Source organism: Ambystoma mexicanum, chromosome 10 (genome assembly GCF_040938575.1).
Source record: "Ambystoma mexicanum isolate Mex_15411 chromosome 10, UKY_AmexF1_1, whole genome shotgun sequence".
Lineage (NCBI taxonomy): Eukaryota > Metazoa > Chordata > Amphibia > Caudata > Ambystomatidae > Ambystoma > Ambystoma mexicanum.
The window spans coordinates 322,824,291-322,845,335 of record NC_090932.1 but is presented as its reverse complement, the minus strand read 5'-3'; the positions used below and the strand labels follow the sequence as shown (position 1 = coordinate 322,845,335).

The window sequence follows — 21,045 nt, the reverse complement described above, 5'->3', positions numbered from 1 at the left end:
GAGCCATCACGTATAAATTGCCCCACTTGAAAGGCTGTCAGCACAAAGAATGAGGGGCTCAGGGTGTGTGACTCCAGAGCATCTCACATGCTGCGTTTGGAATATGCATTTCTTTATTTGCATATTCCAAATGCATCGCGGCCAGCCGCACATAGCAGAGCAGCTCTCACCAGCACAGCACGCTGCCTAATCTGTTGCCCATCAAGCTTAGAAGCAGCTCTCTGGGTGGGCCCCTTCCTGCGCCCCCACCTCGTGAGCTATTTAGCTCTATGCCTTCGCCCGCTCCGCCCGGAACAAGAAACGGGGCTGCCAGCAAACTCGCTGCGCTGGATACAAAAATAAATGTCTACTAGTGTCCATTCCCAAAATAGGGTGCTGCCAAAAGGCCAGGTGTTGTACAATTGTAACCTCAAGAAAACCAGGCCACATGTCCCACAAAGTAAATTAAAAAAAAGCCAAATCCTTCTTCAAACCCAAACTTTCAAAGGATCGAAATGACAGCCATTAATCTGCAATAAGAATGACTAGCGGAATTAGCACCGGGGTTGGAGGTGCCAGCTTCTCGCCTTATAAGCAATGCAGACTTCATTCACCAGTCAATGGCCGCATTCCATGTTGGCTGCCAGCCTTTTTAGACTCCCTTTCGTGCCTGTAATGTAGACTGAAGAGGACCAACATATCCCGGCTGTGGCAATGAAGATTCAGCTTCTGTCTAGGGCACCCTATTTTTTCTTTTCAGTCTAACCCTAGCACCCAAATGGTAATAATGACTCACCTGATGTGCCTCCCCAGCCAGTAACTGCACTGCCAAGCTTAAATTGGGTGAAGGTCCCAACTAGTGAATCAATTTTGCCTATCTAGGCCTAACATTTTCTGGTAACAGAGGCCATTTGATCAATGACTCTAGAAGTTATGTTATGAGTCATTTGTAGTGCGCAAAATCACCACCATAGCGGTTTCACAGAAGGCAAAGTGTTTGGGTGCTGCCCTTTTGGCGCAGGCCGTTTAGGTGCGGCACCTTGGGCACTACTCCCTTTTAGGCACGCCATGTTGGCCACAGGGACTTGCAAGTCTAGTTATAGATGTTTGCTTAATATACTGAGCAGTTAATGTTTGCTTAAATATGCTGCATTTGTTGGTGTTTTCATTGACAATTTATTTAAGGAAAACATCAATATCCGGCGTGTAGGTCCCAACAGAGCGCCTAAAAGTCGTCCTGCCAAAACGGCCAATGCTGAAAGCACTGCCCTGGAATGTCCGGCTCCGTTGCGCCGCTACATAGGGTGCTCGAACCATAGTTTGTAGAGAAAAAGGAGAGATGGGTGTGGGAATCGGTTAAAGTGCCTTTGCGTCATTACGCAGAGAGAAAGAGTGAGTTTTGCAGAGGTGCAGGCAGGGTAGAAGGGAAATTGTAGAACATCTGATGCCCTTTTCTGTGTCTGATCGTCAATCATCTGCAGTGTTTACAGTGGCCTGTGTTGTGGGGAATGTATCCGAGTTTTTGACATTAAGCATCAAACACTTCCTGCCCGGACATCTGATGGTATCCCAATCTGTCCTCGGTCTTTAATGAGATCTTTCTTTCTACGTATGTTTTTTCCACCAATTATAATTTGATGCTTTGACGCGACACATCTAGTCCATACCAGCAGGTATTGATTTGCATTAGGGAATCATGGGAATGAGTCGGGAGAAAGGCACTTAATTCCATTCTTTTCTGAACCTCTGAATCGGACTGATGGCTGGCTCAGGAGACTGACTCTTACGTCTTGTGTGGCGTGGGTCTATTACTGGCCCTCGTTTGCTGATATTGCTCTCAAGGAGGGAAGAGATGCAGAGTACACACATATACACAAGGAATCCTTCACAGATCTGGCCAGTGAATCACACACGTGTCCTGGCTACCACAGAGTCTACTACCAGGTCAAACCTGGTGATGCTTCCTCGGCTAGCTGGTTGCCGATGTTAGACCTATCGCAGTTGCGTCTGCCAGACTTACGACAAAAGGGATGGAGCCATCACAGGAGATGTGAGGGACTGCGTAACAATAGGCATTGGCTCGCGTTGCGCTCTTGTCCTGATCCAGGCCATGAACCAGCCTATTGTTAGAATGCAGAGATCATGGTTGTTTCTAGTCAATATTACAATCAGGGAAAACAACCAAAAAGCATGCTTGCCACTACACATGTGTGCGGCTTAATCCCTTGCCGCAAACTCCACCCTTGCCTCTTCCAAACATCTTAACCAATACCAGTTTTCACTCTCTGGCACAAACATGGCCATAGGTGGAGCATTCACGGCCACAAGTGAGAAGGCCTGGGGGCCTGCAGATACACTCCCCACCAGCCAAGGGCCATTCTACAGGCAGATTACCTGCCTCCAATCACCAAACACTGCAGTCCATCATCTGCCACACTGTACTGTTACTTTTAGGAAAGGTCGATGGCCCAAATTGATGAGGCCATTAGGGATTCAAAGGTCTCTGGTGCACAACGCACACATGGTTACATTATATGTGAACATTGCAGTTGTTCTTTAAATTGTGAATTAAAAAAGAATTTTGTGTAGTGCATGATAATCTGTTGTAAACTGCAAAATGGTTCCTTTGATTCCTGTTTTAGTGTTTGCCTTTTTTCTCCCCCACCTCAGTCTAACACTAAACTGGGAAACACTCAAAAAATAGCCTTCAGACTGGAGACCAAGGTCTTCATCTGTGACTTAAAGATCCTCCCTCAAGGGCCTTCGCTAGGATTTCATCCATTCCCCTCATGGGGGATCGCCAGCTCGCAATGCAACACAGTCCTCCGTAAGGTTGCGTACATCAGAGGCCATGTCTGATCCAGCATCACCTGGATGCACAAGACATTATGGTTCTATCCCGACCTCACCATCCTTAAACACTATTGCCATGACATTGATAAAGACCTTGAGAGGCACCATGTTAAATCCAGGTCACCACTCCCTCAAAACCGGACCCCCGTCATTGCAGGAACATCCTCCACACCAAAAAAGGCCCCAAGATGCGATTAGTAGGCAACCTTTCTAAACTCTCTCAAACCCTTGTGCACTTAATTGCCTTCACTAACCTGGCTCCTCCTGGCTGGCTACTCAGGATCCTGGCTCCAGCCCTACTGCCTCTGATGTTTGAAGTCCTCCCAGCGTGGATGCTTAGGATCCCAACCCTACTTTGCCGCCAGCAACCCCCCCCCGCTCTGGTGCGGGTTCACCCACGGAACATCGCTGCTTCAGCCCTCCCTCCTTGACTGACTTTTTTTCTTCTCTGGCGCCCACACCACTCTTGGTCCCATCGCCTGCGGCCCTCCCAATTCAAGTGTTGATGCAGCTACGGTGGATCCCTGCTTTGCGCCATCCACTACTTGACATCCTCCACTGGTGCCTTTCCACCGCGCCTGGTGCCACCTGCGACCCCTCCTACCCCCCACCACACATGAGCGAGAGTAGTCTGGAGAATCACTGCATCAGTCTGACCACCATGGCTGCCTGAATTCTCCCACCAAGACCTCCTTACTACCCCTTCCATCCACCTGTTGCCCTACCTGCCCACGTCTGAGCGCAATTGAATTAGTTTGCACTACCTACTCACCCACCTCAACAACTGGTTTTATACTGGTGCCTACACACCGCTCCTGCCTCCGCCCCTTGCGGCCCTCCCCTCTCAGGACTGGGTGCAGCGCTATAGGGTTTCTGTACCTGCCCATCCTCCTTGATTGCCCCTGTTCCTTTGTTGGAACCTCCACACTGCTCCTGGCACCTCTGCCTGGGGTCTTCCCCAACTCTAGACCAGTCATAGCTGCCTACTACTCCGGATTCAGTCGGCCCGCCCACACCCCTACTCCTCACTTACCCCCACTACCACTCGAGTCCTGGTGCCTTCGTCCCTCCCCGCCCAAGAACAAGAGCAGCACCCCATCATCCTGACTTCAGCTGCCTGCCTTAACCACCCTGACCCCTTCCACCTCTGACCCTTTCTAAGATCTGGAACCCCCAGCTCTCCCTATTCTTGACAAGCTGCACTACATTCATGTCATATCCAAAGCAAAGATGCACCTTCGTCACGCTACCATTATGTACACGTAACATCACATCCATGTTAACAGCTACATCCTCACATCACACAACATAGTCCCTCACATCTCATCTGTGTACTAGCTCACCCTTCACTCACACTACACTCATTTCTCATCACTTCCACCAACATACAATTTCTTCACCATCATTCCATAAGAAACGTCAACATCACTGACATGGTAACCCAAAATTGGGTACACCCTAATCCCAAACTATATATAGTTCAGTTCGCTTTTACAGTGTTAGCCAAGGGTTGAATATAATGTTGTTCCAAAAGGAAACAACAAGTCGATACCTTAATTAGGCTAACAAAATCATTCATTTTGTTAGCCTAATTAAGGTATTGCCTTGTTGTTTTTTTTGGATCAACTATATATAGGTTTGAGGTTTGGAAAGAACAAAATACACAAGCAAGGTTGTGATGTGGTACCGCTACATTGATGACCTTTTCATTGTATGGTAAAGTAGTCCAAAAACTTGGATGGAATTTGTACAACATCTAAATGAGAATGTTTTCAACCTTAAGTTCACAGTCCCACAGCTCTGAAAAAGTGATTTTCCTCGATGTAACAGTTTTTATCCAAAATGGGGTTTTGAAGAGTCAACTCTTTAGGAAACCAATGGGAGCAAACACTCCTTTACATGCCAGAAGCGCACAGTCAAACAAGCTCATCTGGAGTATCCCATATGGGGAATTTATCCGGCTACGTAGGAATTGTACAAGCCTGGATACATATGACGAAGAAAGTAGATTGACAGCATGGGGATTTCATCAACAAAGTTACCCAAAGAAGGTTATTGAGTGGGCATATATCAAAGCATGATTTTGTAATAGATCAACACTTTTGTTGGACCAAACAAACATGGCTCCCATCCAAAAAGAGAAGAAGCAACACGTTTGGTCCTAACATATGGTCAGTCAGCTAAAGCTATCAAAAACATTCTTATTAAACTTTGGAACGTTTTAATGGTTGACAATGATCTTAACCTGGAGCTGGGTACACACCCCAAAATCACCTTTCGGAAATGCAAATCCATTAAGGATAATTTGGTGAGCAGCGATATGGCAATTGAGAACGAAAATGACATGGTTGGAACAAAGAAACAAAGGATTTCACAGATGCACACGATGCAAGATCTGCCATTTTGCGCATGAGTGCACCACATATCAACATCCGATTCTTGAGTCTGTCATAGATATCACAAACAGAATAGCATATGAGTTGCATTATGCTGTTTATGTACTGAGATGCACATGCCACAAATGGTATGTGGGGAGCACCAAGTGCAAATTAATAATACAAATTTTGCAGCATGTGAGAGCTATTAAAAATAAAGATTTTTCCTATCCCATTGCAAAACATTTCCGTGAAAGCCATGAAGAGAAATTGAGCGACTTTAAATTTTTTGGATTACATCAAATTGAGATTAACCCCTGGTGGGGTAACGGAGAAAAAATGCTCAGACAACAAGAAACAAGATACATCATTGACTTTGAGAGCAAATCCCCAGGCACAATATTGACAAGGAACTTTACACTTTTCTAGGAGAATGATGGATTCAAGGCACATATTGACAAATATGTTGTATACACATTTATTTTGCCTGGTTTTTCTGTTTTTTCGGTTTTTCCTGCCTACTTGTTTTCTTCTGCTTGAGCTTTGTGGTCCTAAATGATTATCTTCTCTTAAGGTTGATGGCACACTGAAAGGCCACTGATGATTTCAGTCACCATTGAATAGTCTGTAATTGATGCTGGTTTGGCTATTTTAGGACAATTTGGGTCTCAGATGAATTTACATAGACCCAAAACTAAGGTCAGAGGTTTGCTATTACTAGCCCTTAGATACTAGCTATAGTTAGTGTGACATTGTACAATCTTGTTCTGCCCACCATTTGGACACAAAAACTGCTGGTTAAGAAGCTAACATTGAAATATTTGAGGGCTCAGTTCATATAAAAAATATTAAGGTTTTAAATTTGTTAAAACAATATTTTGCACAGAAGTACTTTGCACTTTAGAATATGAACTACTAAAGAATGTGTGGGTTGAGTACTGCCCCCACCCCTTTTGATGAATTGGGCATAAAGATTATTAACTAGTATATCGAACGTTCATGAGACAATAGAATGGATGAGATAAGCATTTTGTATTTTACAAATATTTAAATGCACTATGCACTTTAGCAATTTACACGTTTTACGTGAAATAAGGGTGTGAATACATCTACAAAAACAGGTGCACAATCAAGGGAAAAGGACTCATTTCGTCATCCGCATAAAAAGAATTCACATACTGCCCCAAGTGGTCACCTATAGAGGGCAACAAAGTAGCCTCACATTCCTTAAGGTATTACATTTTGGACAACTAGTAAGCAATAGATACTATAGCAAATTGGGCAATCAACAGTCTATATCAGGTATTACGACTATTGCAGTATTTTAGGTTTGAGACTAAATAAAGCCGATTAAAACTACACAAGTTGACGTCGCTGTAAAATAATCGGGGAAAATTAACTCTGACACTATAATACCAATAAAGGCTCTATTCCCGCAGTATCTAAACATGTGTTAATATGGTGGAATTCTATCTGCATAAAAAGGAACCCTTATACATGTGTGAATACAAAGGAAGGCCTTAATTATGAACTGACTGTGAGCCGCTTTCTATGTCTTACCTGATACATTGTGCATAAATAAATGGTGCAGACCAGCCTCAGCAAAATCATGTGACCAGGCTACGAGAGTTAGCGAAACGTGTCATTTTTGCTTTGCCTCCCGTAATTTCTTGCCGGGTGTCAATGAGAGCACTTATTTTTTAAACTGTGAAGTTTCAATAATAAAGATACATAATTTTTTAAAACTCATTAAGACTTTGTGGATTTGGATGCCTTTTCGAACGGATTCTGTGACTGCTTTATTCCTTTACCATTTTCTGTGAGTGCGATTTATATATATTGATGGGCAGCATCGGTGAACATTGGAAATATATTCATATATATGTGATGGTGTGTGTGTGTGCGCCTATGGGGTCGGGATGGGTGCGGGTGGGGGCAAAGACTGGTAGGGGAACCACCATTGAAAAAATAAATATCAGAGAAACTACACGATTCTGTAGATTTGACTGTAGTCAAATTATACACATACATTCACTCTAAAAAATCATCTAGATCTTTGTGCTCAGTTGAGGTTGGTATTCGATGAACATTTCTTGGATGAATTTGCCTCCATGGTCCAGAAGGGTTCTGTCAGTGATGCCGAGTGCTTTGAAGTGGATCTTAAGTGGAGGGGCTAAAAGGGGAAGCCAGAAGATTTCTGTGCTGTTCCTGAGGAAAGACCTCATAAATTGAAGTGTTGTGTAGAGCAACATTTTCCAGTGTCCTTATTAAGGATCTGTGGTGCACTGTCAAATGCTGCTGAGCTTTCTAAGGCTGAGGTAATGTTACCACCTGCTGTGAGTGATTTTAGGGCCATCCCAATGGACACTAGAGCAGACTCTGTTCCCCTTATAGGTCTGAAACCTACTTGTGTTTTATCTGGGATGCTGTTGTACTCCACTTGTTCCTGGATTTGGCTGTATAAATAGCTTTCCAAGATTGTAGCAGTGTATGATATATTAAAGATTGGTCGATAATTATTTGGCTTGGCCAGATTTATGGTGGTGTTATTGAGGAGTGGCTTGACGTAGGTCATCTTGAAAGATCTTGGTACAATTTGTGTTTCAAGTCAAGAGTATATCATTTAGGAAATGTAGAGCACTGAGGTTTCTTTGGTGAGGATTACTTTTAAGATGTTCATGGGGTAGAGCTCGGCTGGGGATCATGGTTAGTTGCTTTCCACCAGTTGTGAAGTCTGCTTCTGTAATCCGCTTGAATCAGTTGAGCAATGGAGTTGGGATTGGGTTGTCATCCTTAAGGGTTTCATTGTTTCCATTGACCTGAGCTAAATGTAGGGCTTGCTGTATTTGTGCACCCTATTTTGTATAAGATTGGTGATTTTGTTGCACATTTTGTTCCCACAAACTGTGTGGGTGTCTTGTGCAAGAGGTAGTGTTCCACATTTCCTTGAACATTTTTTACATTTCTTTCTCAGTGTCAGTGGCTCTTTTCTGTTTGTCATTTCTTGGCCACTGCTGGTTTGCAGTGGCAGATCTGTTGCTGATATGGTATTTAGAATTTATGGTTGTAATGTGTCCACCGAGCCTCTTCTAGTTTAAGGTTTTTTTTTTCTTTCATGTTTTATAACTGGGGGTGGGAGGAGTGAACAATCCTGTAGCTGTCTTTTTTTTCTTGCAGTGTGATTCTCGTGGGTTTTGTTTCGTGTCCTCTATTAAGGTTTCAAGTTCTTCTAGGTTGAGTGTTTGCCAGCTTTTCCGGGCAATGGCGACATGCAGTTGTGAGTCACAATTCTGTATATTAGTGGATTAATAGCTAAAGGTACCAGACAGTGGTCACAGCACAAAACGTGGATGGGAGAGGTATAGTCATCAGTCTTCTTTGAAAGAAATTGCATCCAATGTATGCTCACCAGAATAAGTTCGCCTTTTGACCATTTGTTACCATTCAAATCTGGTCCTGTAGGAGCACGGATTTAACCAAGGTTTCATGTTCTTCGAACCAGATGTTGAAATCTCCGAGCATAATTAGGTACGCGAATTGACGAAGAACATTGCAAAGGGCTGATACGGCTGGAGACTGCCGTTTTGTTGAATTCCTGAATTGCTTTCGGATGTGAATTCTATGTGGATTACCTACTGACTTCAAGCACCACGGTACTATACCCACGACATACTTTGGAACTTTGAATATCCAACACAGCGTTCTCTGACATAACGTTTTATACTGTAGTCAAACGGACTAACAGTGTGTTTTGTTTATTTTCTAGTGACTCGGCTACTCCGCCCCCTCCGAGAATCCTTTATCAGCACTATGCACGCGCATTCACGAAGGGCATTGCAAAGGGCTGATAGGGCTGGAGGGTGAGGTGAGAGTTAGCTGACTGGAGTGATAATTTCTAACGCTTTATTTAAGTGTTTACTTTCACGTTATTACTAGTGTTTGTCTAAAGATTGTTGAACTTGTTATAGTTTGTGGGAGTGGTTCACTCATAATTTTAGTGAAACGTAGTCTGGTTTTGAAATTTGAATGGTGAAGTTGTTTACGTTGAGGACAGGAATGCCTTCACCATCCAAGATGGCTGAAGCCATTGCAAAAACATATGAAACACCTAACAGACCCATAAACAAAACCAACTCCTCACGGCATGTCAAATTGCAAACAAAGGCACGTCCTGTGTCTCTTACAACTGATATTAGGAAATTATATCCTGACAAACTACTGATTATTGACCTGCCAAAGGCCCTTCCTGACATGTCATTAGACAAAACTTCTATACAAAATACACATCTGTCTCAACCATCGCTGGTAGAAGTAATGCATGTTGATCTATGTGCACCATCGGATTCGTTGCTGGCAGCTTTCAGCGTCATACCCACATCCTACCCCTAGAAAACCATTTAATCAGCCTACACTTTCACAGGAGGCGGCTGTTTCTACATCGATAGTGCTAGCTGAGATATCCTTGCAAACAATGAACATTGCACTATTTTCACTAGCGAAACTCTGAGACCCTAGATTCGAGTCTTATCGACCAGAACTTTCTATTAAGAGAACTGCTAGAAACAAAAAAACATTGCCCGTACCGGGCCATATATACACTATGACGGATTCCTGGAATTTACACACCACGCAGAAACCACAGAAAAACTCTCGGAGTGACCAAGATGATATTATCTTGATCACTCCGCAGGAAGTGGGAGAAACCACGAACTGCTCTATAAAGGAAAGCCATGATGGGAATAACAAAGATGGCCCTAGTGTGAGTGGTGGTGTTGGTGAGAAAGAAGTGCATTTGAATGAAAATGAATCGCAATCACCACATGATGATAAAAGATTCAGGCCTCTCTAGTATATACTATCCCACAGCAGCCAGCAGTTAAACCATCTTATAAAATGTTCTCAGAACAAAAAATGATGTGACAAAGAACCCTGAAAGAGAAAAGAAAACAAAAAACACTAAACTCACTAAGGCTCACAAGAACAGAAGTACACATCAATTTATTTGTTCCTTAACTTTGCCAAATAGAAGAACCCAGCAAACCGGTTTAGCTGTAGTTAAAAAATACGCAGCAGTGTCCAAGGGCAAAAGCACAGTGGGCCAAACGGAAATAAAAATCCAACCAGCCGTCATATTGCCCACTTTACCGATGCCATATGCTCCGTTGAACAACCTTGTTGAGGCAATACAAAAAGATCAGGCACAGGTGATTCCCTCCATTCATAATGAGCCTCTTTCATTGTTAGCTAATCAGCCCAAAGGTCAACATATAACCATTGATGGGCAAGTGATGACTTTCAAAACCCTGCAGGAAAGACGTGAAGAAATCCAAAAATCGATTAAACAATTTGTCTTGCCCCTCCACCCCATCCTCCTCTATAAACTTTAGAGAACACCACCAAACTGCTGAGGAAGATACTGATCAAACTGGGTGGAAACACGCAAATGTACCCCAGATGTAGCGTAAACCACTACCAGTTTTAAAGCAGATGAAATCGAATGATTCAGGTGTCCAGGTGGGCCAATTAATGACTAGCAACCTTCCTTCACGTAAAGACCATGGAATTAATCCATCTAAAAATAGTCACCCTGCGCATTTTTCTTTAATTCTGCAATGTCGCGGGGGAGACTTTGGGATATATGAGCTAAATAGAGCCTCAGTGTTGAATATAATGACTTCAATAGAGAGCTTACAAGATATTACCACAGGAGACTTCGAGCAAATTGAATTCATACACCATTATGATACATCAGAGGTAAAGCTCTGGATGAAGTTGGGGATAGTTAGAAACATCATATGGCAGGCCAACTCTTAATATATCAACTAGGTTTTATGCTACTAAATATGAATGAGATAACTTCTAATCATATATCAAACACGCACAAGGCTCAAGATCCTCAAAACGACAGAGCCTGGGCTACAAGGCCAATGACGGTGTTATATACTAGCACATACCAAGCAGCCACTCGTGCCATAACTTTCTCATCTACTAGTGCACACACTGGCAATTTATAACTAACTGACACCCCTCCAAAACATATGTTTAAATTGGCATCCTGGAATACTTGTGGACACAGCCATCTTACTACTTCATCATGCACCCTGCTGGCTGATTTCGACATCAGTTTACTGCAGGAGGTCTGGCTCACATCCCCCGAACCCCCATCTGGGACAATCATGAGATCACCCTACTGCCAGCTAAATCTTGACTAAAGGTCATCCGATGGCGGGTTTGCTAGTAGCTACTTAATCCTCTGCAGGCCTGACGTTAATCCCGTGGGCAACTCTGAATGATTACATGCAGCTTGTAAAAATAAGATCTAAATCTGGGAACATTGCATGTTTGAACTTGTATTGGAATCATTTAGCTGTAAATGAAAGGTTGTTTTTCAAAGATTTGGAAAATTGTCTTGACATAGTGACTAATGATGTGTTAATAGATTTTGCTATTGTTGCTGGCGATATGAATTGTATCTCAGGGGAAGGCACAAAGTATCATGAAGCCAGCAAGCGCTGGACCCATATTATGAAATCGAGAGGGTTGTTAATGGTAAATGGTTGTACTATTGATGATATTCCTCCTAAACATACATGGTGGAGAGGCAAGCAGTCATCTTTAATAGATTACATCTATGTCGACAGGAATCTCTTTGCTCAAATTAAGTCCTTCAAAGTCTTAGAACAAAAAATGAGTGACCATGATATTCTGGAATTTACCTGGTCCTGGCCTGACCTTAATCATAGAGATTCTAACAAAGCATATAGATATCAGCTTATGCTAACTGCCAAGGGCAACCGTTTTAAATGGTCACCTCTCTCATTGCATGACTTATTTGTAGCTGTCTCTTATACTCTTGACTCTTTATACCCAAATGTTGAGTACGTAGACGGGGTCTATGTAGCGGTGTTGCAAATTTTTAAGACTCCTTGCCATGGGTCGAGGAACCATACAAAAATACATTCTCATGTCTTTGATGATTGCATCAGACAAGCGACAACCAAGTTGAAAGCGGACATTCGCTACCTGAGCAAGTTGCCTGAGCTAGATAAGTTTTGAACAATTAAAAACCTTAAGAATAAATATGCAAATTGGCTAAAACAATCCAAATCCAAAATGAATGACGCCCAACTAATGTTAAAAACTTTGGCATCTAAAAGCTCAGCACTTATATGGGGAATGATCAAATCAGCCTACGTGGACAGGCAGTCTACGATTCAAATAAATGCAGTTCCCGAGGAGGTGTGGGTTGAGTATTATAGCTTATTGTACACAGATACTCCTGGGCCTAACCCTACTCCCTCAGTGCCGGCCACCAGTTAGTCTCAGCTAGATATACATCAGGAAGACATTTTTGTGAACATCATGAAATTAAGCTCGTCTAGAGCGCCAGGACCGGATGGGCTATCTAATGTAATGATGAAGGCCCACCCAGAAGCCTGGTCGTGCATTTTGGAAGTAATCTTTACGCAAATAGTTAAGACCCAGAAACTACCTCATACATGGCAAAAATCAATAATAGTCCCTATTTATAAAAAAGGGGATAGACATTCCCCAAAAAACTACAGACCGGTGGCTATTCTTGATGTGCTGGGAAAACTATTCGCAAGATTAGTCTTAAATGATTTTAATCAATGGTCTAGTAATGACCCCTTTCAATCAGGGTTTATGCTTGGCTTGGGGACTGCTATAAAGCAGCATGTACTTCATGCGATAAAGCAACAAGAATGGGAAAAGAAGCAGCCATTCTTCATGGCCTTCATTGATTTTGAAACCGCGTTTGACTCGGTCTGCAGGAAAATTCTATTTGATAAACTGATAAAGGCTAAATGTCCTGCCTATTTGACACATTGGATAAAAGAGTTCCACACCGACACCTCTATACAGATAAGACTTTCGCTTGACGGCAGACTTACACAAAATATTAATACATATAGAGGTCTCAAACAGGGTTGTCTTTTGGCTTCTTATCTATTTAATTTTTGTATTTCTTCTGTAGCAAATGAATTTAACAAGGTTAAGTCTGATTCTCCGCGGTTGGGTCTGTTTACTATTCCATAGCTTTTTTATGCTGATGATTTTGTTCTTTTGGCAAAAAAGCCCAGAGGTCTACAAGTTTTACTGGATCCATTGGATGCTTATGTTGTCCAGAATAAGCTGACCATTAACACAAGTATATCAAAAGTGATGATCACTGCTTTGCCCAGTGTAAGTAAGAAGATCCGTAAATCATGGATTCTTCAACAAACTCCACTGATTGTGGTGGATGAGTATAAATATCTGGGCCTTAACGTTAATCAACAGATATCGGATGCACCGTATTATAATGAAGTAAAATCCAAAATGAGAACAGCTCTGGCACAGGCGAAACTTCTAAATAGGTGGTTTGGGAAATTTTCGCTAAAGCCAGTAATTACATTTTATTGTCAAAAAGCTATACCTACTGTTATTTATGGTGCCGAAGCACGAGCTTGGTGTGGAGAGTTATTTTGGACACGTATTGAAGGAATGTTTTGGAAGCAAGTTTTGAATTTACCAACAGGTACATCAATGTGTAGTTTAAGATACGAGCTGGGTTTGTCATCTCTATACGCTATGTATATGTGGAAACTATGCAATTTGTATAGGAAATATATAATGTGTAGTAAATCGAATTCTATTTTAAACATCTTAGCCAGGTATAAACAGTCAACTAACAATAAGAGTATGAGCCCATGGCAGATGAAGGTGCAGGAATTTTTGCAGGAGGCAGCTGTCTCAGATATACTGCTTACCACTAATCCAAATAAAGCCAATGAAAAGATCATGTTACAAGATTGGATCAATACACATGACCAATGTATGCAGCGTAAGCATGGTCAAAAATGTAAAGTCTGGCCTAAAAAGTTGAGAACCCCTGAGTCATACCTACTTAAGTTTCTGGGTGCCAGATATCGTGATCTCTTTTTGCGATATAGACTAAACATATGGCTCACGAGGGAAATTCGTGTTAGATGGAATCTGTGTCCTGCGTCTCTTATGACTTGTCATTTCTGCAAGAATTCCAATGTGTCTGAAGACCTTATACATCTGGTAGCCATGTGCTGAGCTCTTGCAGAAGCTAGAATTAGGTATTTCAAGCACCTTTGTGAAGGTTATAACTGCCTGACCCCTGAAATATTTTGGGATTATATTTACAATGCGAACGTGAACAAAGTAAGAGTGGCGCTTATACATTTTTTACTGTCATTGAACTTAGATGTTGACACCATGAATTGATCGAATGATTTTGTGATTTTAAGGATTAAGATTGACCACGGGAACTAGACAATTGTTTTTTTTAAAACAAATATTTTTTTATCGAATATGAATTGTCTATTTTTTCTAAATATGATTGTCATTTTCTCTTTTACTATTTGTGTGAACATTTGTATTTCAAACTAATGTGTTCATGGAATGGTATTTAATTGTGTAACAAATTATTGAAAAGTTGATTAATCAACTATAACAATAAATAAAAATAAAAAGAATTAGGTACTACTGTTCCACAATTAGGTTTCTGTAGTGTCTGAGAGCATTTGTCTGAATTTGGGATTAATGGAAGGTGGTCTATTAAGGAGCAGGAAGGTCATTTTGGTCTGATGGCTGAGCACATGAGGTGGGTGAGCAGTGTTTGACAGTCTAGGAAGTCCATAGGTGATTCTTTTGAAATTCTGAGATGTTACTTGTGTGATATGGCAGTCGCTCCTCTTTTGCTTACTTGTTTGGCTTGGAGGAATTTAAAATTATTCTGGATGTTTTATGTGCTCCCACCTTGTGGTCATCTGGTGTCCATCTTTCCCTGATGAATAGAATGTTGATGCCTTCTTCTCTGAGGACCTTGTGGATCTCTGTTCTATGCTTAGATATACAGCTAGTGTCCATCAGGTTGCTATGTATCGGGCTGTCTGCCTCTGGGACCCATTTTGATGTTTGTGGCAGCTGTTTGTGCAGACTCTAGTAGCAGGCATTTCTACGGCACCAATTAAATACCATAAGTTATTTGAATTTGTGTAGTGATGTCATTATCTTAGTAGAGGTGAGTAGGGATTACCCAACTTGACCCATATAAGAACATTATTTACAGGTGATTATACAAAAATTGCAGGCTGCCATGTGTTATGATAATGATATTTATAGGTGTGTATATAGATCTAACAAGCTTTCCTGACGTATTCCAGTGTTCTGTTTTTACTGATTTTTACACATAAATACAGACAGAAATCAATCTGCTTTCTGTCTGTATTAATTTACAAAAATGGAAAAAACAGGTCTCTCTGTCTGGTTCTCTATGATGTCACTCATACATCGCAATGCAATCACATTGCAGATTGGCAGCATGTAGAGATTGAAAGTTGTATAAAAACAGCATTAATGTTTTTCAAATTGTTTTCAGCATATATCATAAAACAGCAGCAGTCACAGGAGCAACCGATCTATTGTTATGGAAAAAATTGAGCTAGCATTTCTTTCCTATATGGCTGCATGTGTGCTTTAATAATAAATTATTTTATTAGAATAAATGCAGAAAAATACTGGTTGCAAATTGTCTTTTTATATGACACAAAATAAATGTGGATAAATACATTTAAAAAACCAAAAATAAATATGGATATATACAGATGGAACTGGCAGAAAAATAAATACCATAAAACCGGAAGCCTTAATTGCAAACCAGATCATGTTTGTGTTGGCAGCCAGCCTTTAGGGATAGGATCCTGACAAAATGCAAATTGAATATCTGAGTTAACAAACCTATGTCCTAGTGCTGCCAGGATAATTTATATTCTCTTAAATTACTCTATATGGAAAATTGGGCAAAGGGAAGTGCTTTGTGTAGGGATGAATGTGTGTCACTCCATTTTATATGGATTTTCTTTTGGATATGATATTTTATTTATATCGCGCTCATACACAAGTGTTTCAGAGCGTGACCAAGCAAAGGGAGGGGAACAAGGGAGAGCAAAATAAACAACGATCTTACTAGGCCCAGTGACATTAAGAACGTGCAAGTGTGTGGGAGGGAGAGAAGAGGAAAGTGCGGAACAGAGGAGAGAACAGAATAAATAAGTGCAGTAAATAAATAAGGCAGTGAAAAGTGGTAGTGCAGCCAGCAAGTGTTAATTGCAGGATTAGTCAGATCGTGTATATCTGATAAGTTCAGAAGAAGAGTGGGGTACTGTATGGGTACAGAGACAGAAACCCAGTGCAAGGGGAGGCCCTAAATCAGTGCTGGAGAGGAAAGCAGGTCAGCAGGGGAGAAGAGGAAAAAAGGCAGACGCGAAGAGGAAGGTCTTGAGGTGCTTCCGGAACCAGAGATGGTTTTCCTCAAGTTTCATGGTGGCCGGGAGGCTGTTTCAAAGGGAGGCCCCAGCCGAAGACCGAGATCTACCCCGAGCTTGTTTCTTTGAAAAAAGACTGAACCCGAGGGAGTTAGAAGTAGAGGAGCAAAGGGCTTCGAGAGGGGAGGTATTTGTGGAGGGATAGTTGAAGGTATTTTTGACCCAGGCCACAGAAAGCCTTGTGAACAATGCAGAGGGTTTTAAATGTAATCCTTGCATCCACTGGGAGCCAATGAAGGGATTTCATAGCTGGAGAGATACGATCCCAGGGCTTGAGGCCAAGGACAAGTCTCGCAGTCCTGTTCTGGATTAGTTGTAGAGGGCGGAGAGTGGAGGCAGGTAGATTTAGAAAGAGGCCGTTACAGTAGTCCAACCTGGTGAGAACCAGAGCTTGGGAGACAGTGAGTTTCTGAGGGAAAGAGAGGAAAGGAAGAGTACCTCTAAGGAGGTGCAGTAAGAAGTTTGACTTTTTAGAAACGTCAGAGATGTGTGCAGTGAAGGCAAGTGTGGAGTCAATGATGACCCCAAGATTCTTAGCCCCGCAGGTAGGGGTAGGAAGAGGCCAAGGGAGGCTAGCCAGAGAGTGAGGGGAAAAGATGGTGAAGGTGTACCAATGAGCAGGATCTCGGTCTTCTTGGCATTTAGACACAGATCGTTGGCAGCACACCAATGTTGAATGGCGATTAGGCAAAAAGAGATGAGGGAAAGAGAGGAGGTGGCTAAGGGAAGCCTGAAAATTAGTTGGGTGTCATCAGCATAGCACTGGAATTTTGACCAGAAGATGGAAATGGGGTAGGCGAGAGCTGCCAGGTATTGGTTAAAAAGCCAGGGTGAGAGGTTAGACCCCTGGGGAACACCACAGGTGGAGAGGGAGATAGAGGATAGGAAGGACCCAAGTTGTACCTGGGAGGGTCGATCACAAAGGAAAGAGGTCAGTCAGGCCAGAGCCTGAACGGTGATACCCAAGTTGTCACTGAGACGATTGAGCAGGATGGTATGGTTGACCGTGTCGAAAGCAGAAGAGAGGTCAAGTAGGATGAGGACGGAGGGAATGTTAGAGTCAAGGTTGGAGAGCAGGTCTTCACGGATATTCAGGAGAGCAGTTTCCTTACCTCTGGCAACTTTGAATCCAGATTGGTGGTCATGGAGAGAGCCAACAGAGTCAGAAAGAAGGTTAAGCTGGGAGATGGCTAGCTTTTCCAGGAGCTTTCACAAAAAGGGAGTTAATGACATTGGGCAATAGTTAGCTGGACAAGAGGGATCAGCTGTGGGTTTCCTGAGGAGAAGATGAACAAGGGAGTGATTCATAGGGGAGGGGTAGAACCAGAGGCAAAAGAATGGTTACAGAAATTGCCATGGGCAGGTGCGAGTGTATCGTTGTGGTCCTTAATTGTTTGAGGAACAGGGATGGACCTGTTTTGATGAGGTTTTCATAGATCGGACTTGTCTAGCAACCTCATCTGGGGAGAAAAGAGGAAAGGATGAGAAAGTGGGAGGGGGGATGAGGGAAGGTCTGCAAGCCGGGATGGATACGGGAGAGTAGGGGGGCAGAGGAGAGGGTAGACAAGATGTCCTGGGTTTTAGAATTAATGTGAGAGGCAAGGGCATTGCAAAGAGCCTGGGAGGTGAGAGGAGGGGTGGAGACTGCAGCAGGGTTGACCAGCTCCTTGCAGATTTAAAGAGTTTGGCCGAGTTGTTAGATGCCACAGAGATGCAGGCTTGATTGTGACCTCTCTTCTTGGACAGCGAGCCGGTATTGCCTTTGGGGTAGGCGACAGGCCAGTTTGTCAGAGGATGAGCGGGAAGCCCTCCATTTTCTCTCAGCCGCCCTAGACTTGCGTTTACGTGTAGCTAGGTCAGATTCATGCCAGGAATTACACTTGGCTTTGGACTTCAAACTGATCCTCATGACAGGGGCAAGAACATCAAGAGTAGCATAAATAGAGGAGTAAAGCAGGGACAGGGCTGTGTCAGGGTGTGAGTCAGCCTGAGGTGGGGAGAAGGTGGCAGCGAAAGCCTCGATTAACACACACTTCATGGGCCGGATGTCCGAGAAGGTGGGTGGCAATCTTGAACAGATGGGGATAAAGTTAGGGGAGATGTAGAGATTGCATAAGTGATTTAGTTCCAAGGCAGTTTTAGAGAGCTATGAATTAAATATTGATTAGTAGTGGGTATGTGAGGGGACCGGGAGCGTGCCCAGGCATATATCCTTCTCTTCCCTTTCTGCTCTCTGGCATTCCTTAGTTTTGCTCACTATTCCCCAAGCAGAATAAGGTCTGAAGCACCCCAGGGAGGTGCACAATATGCCACGGACAAGAATCAGCCTCTCTGAAACTACTACAGTGGTGATTTGGCAGAGTATAAAAGTAGAGTAACATTGCATATTTACCTCTTCCTCTATTGATATAATTGAAGAATTGTATAATTGTTGTTGCCTTCAAAATTGTTTAACTGTGCAAGATGTGCTTTCCTGTTGACCCCATTGCAACTAGACCGGTCTGCAACCTTTGGATCTCCAGGTGTTTTGGACTACAACTCCCATCAGCACTAGCAAGCATAATCAATGGCGAGGGATCATTGGATTAGTAGTCCAAAACTAATGAAGAGCTGCAGACCACTGTGTGCATCCGAATATGTTACTAAAGCACTAAAATGACATAAAATTATTATGGTTTTATACTTGCAACTATTATTACTAAAGGTTGGGGACTTGTTGCAGCATCAGGCACATTTCCCATTCATGGGTAGGTTGTCACTAACAACTGTATTGTTGGAGCTAGAGCATCTGTACAGTATTCATACTAGACGTCCCCCACATGCAACAAAAACCTACATTAAGTAAAATGTGCCCAACTCTTACACTGTTCAATGATTTCACCTGTAGGATGTCCAGGAAGATGTCACCAACCTCCCAGACGGTGGTAACAGGGATGGCCATGCCACTGATGAAGAGAAATTGGCATCAACAACAGTTACTCAGAAGTCCGAAGTGTCGGAGGTGAAAGGTGAGCCAGAGGACGACCCGGAGTTCTTTGAATGTTCCAATGTTCCTGTGTCTGACAAAAATCATGAGTTGCCACTCCCAGATGAAGGTATGGAAGTTCATCATTAAGTAAAGTAGTCCAAGTGCTTGCTCGCAAACATTAATATTCCGATACAACTAACCCTACATTGCGAATGACTGCTCAATCAGTAAGGTACTAACAATAGGCAGTGCAAGCTTAAATTCGCTTCTGTTGGTGGCGGGCTGCATAGTTGCTCCGTGCTATTTTGCATTTGCCGTTTTTTGTTACTGTGGACGGTTCCATAATGTCTCCAGTGCATTTCCCTTTTTGACGTTCTTTGTGGATGTATAGGCAGAGTGTTATTTCTGTGTGAGATAAACAGAGCCGACATGAATATTGAACTGCTTGGTTTATAGACTCACCCACGGGGAAGCCTGTTCTCACATTATCCATGAGAATCGAAACATGGAAGCCAACGGATCCAATAACATCTGTAAAGTGTAATGTAAATCATTTTTACGCTGTACCATTGGTTAATTATTTTAACCTAAAATTACCTGTTTTTTTCGAACCCTTCCAAAGCATTCTGTCCTATACTCCATTGGCTACAGGGCACAGGATCAGCTGTTCCAAACGCTCAAGTGGAACAATTAAAGCTGAAAAAGCAATACTCTTGTTTCATTGTTCAACACAAAATCACAGGGTGGCTCAACTAAAGTCTGCAATGTCATTATCTGTGATGTCACATCTGTAGCCCATAGGGGCTCATGCCGCTCGCCTCTCACCCACCCCCGCTGGTAACTGCTGAGCGTCGGACTCAGTGGCCTACGCGCTTATATGGATACCCCACCAAGGGCTTGCTTCGTTCGCAAACCTTCACTTTGGGGAATCCAAAAATTGGACAGTATACCAGCAAAGTTGGAGGAATGTGGGACGGAACGACAGCAGACCCATATCTTCAGGGCATACAATGACCCCAAGTCAAAGCGTCACAGTACCATCAGTTACACAAGTTCATCACACAACTTAATCCGTCAATATCAGTTATGACACTTGAAACGCTTTAGGAATTGTAGATTTGGTCCAGATACCACCAAAGTTGGTTGCATATGGGACGGAATGACACCAGACTCACATGAAACGTTACACAAAATCGTCACTTATACCCAACTTGATGCACAACTTCATCAGTGAATGAACTCCAGTGCATGGACTTCAAACTCCTCCGGAATTGTAGTTTGGACAGTATACCATCAAAGTAGGCGAAATGTGGAACGGGATGACACCAGTCCCATGTCTGTAAGGCATCAGTTGACCCCAATTTCAAGCGTTACAAAAAATGTTACAATAAAGGTTACTGAAAAACGGTACACGAAACCACCTCTTATGATTTTATATTATAGGGTAGATAAAACAAACAACCGTAGACAAAGACATTAGACCTACCATGAATGGATTTTAAAATATATTTTG

The 21,045-nt window shown here is 42.6% G+C and overlaps 1 protein-coding gene across 8 annotated transcripts in view; it reads left to right on the top strand.

The window, feature by feature from the left end:
- TACC1 (transforming acidic coiled-coil containing protein 1) overlaps positions 1 to 21,045 on the top strand; it is an 868,514-nt gene that overhangs the window by 744,052 nt on the left and 103,417 nt on the right. For 6 of the 8 annotated variants that reach the window (XM_069617927.1, XM_069617926.1, XM_069617922.1 and 3 more), the window contains one exon: positions 19,452 to 19,659. In XM_069617927.1, coding sequence (XP_069474028.1) covers positions 19,452 to 19,659 — 208 coding nt within the window. The remainder of the gene's footprint in view (positions 1 to 19,451; positions 19,660 to 21,045) is intronic. The other 2 variants (XM_069617923.1, XM_069617925.1) reach the window with 1 other exon arrangement.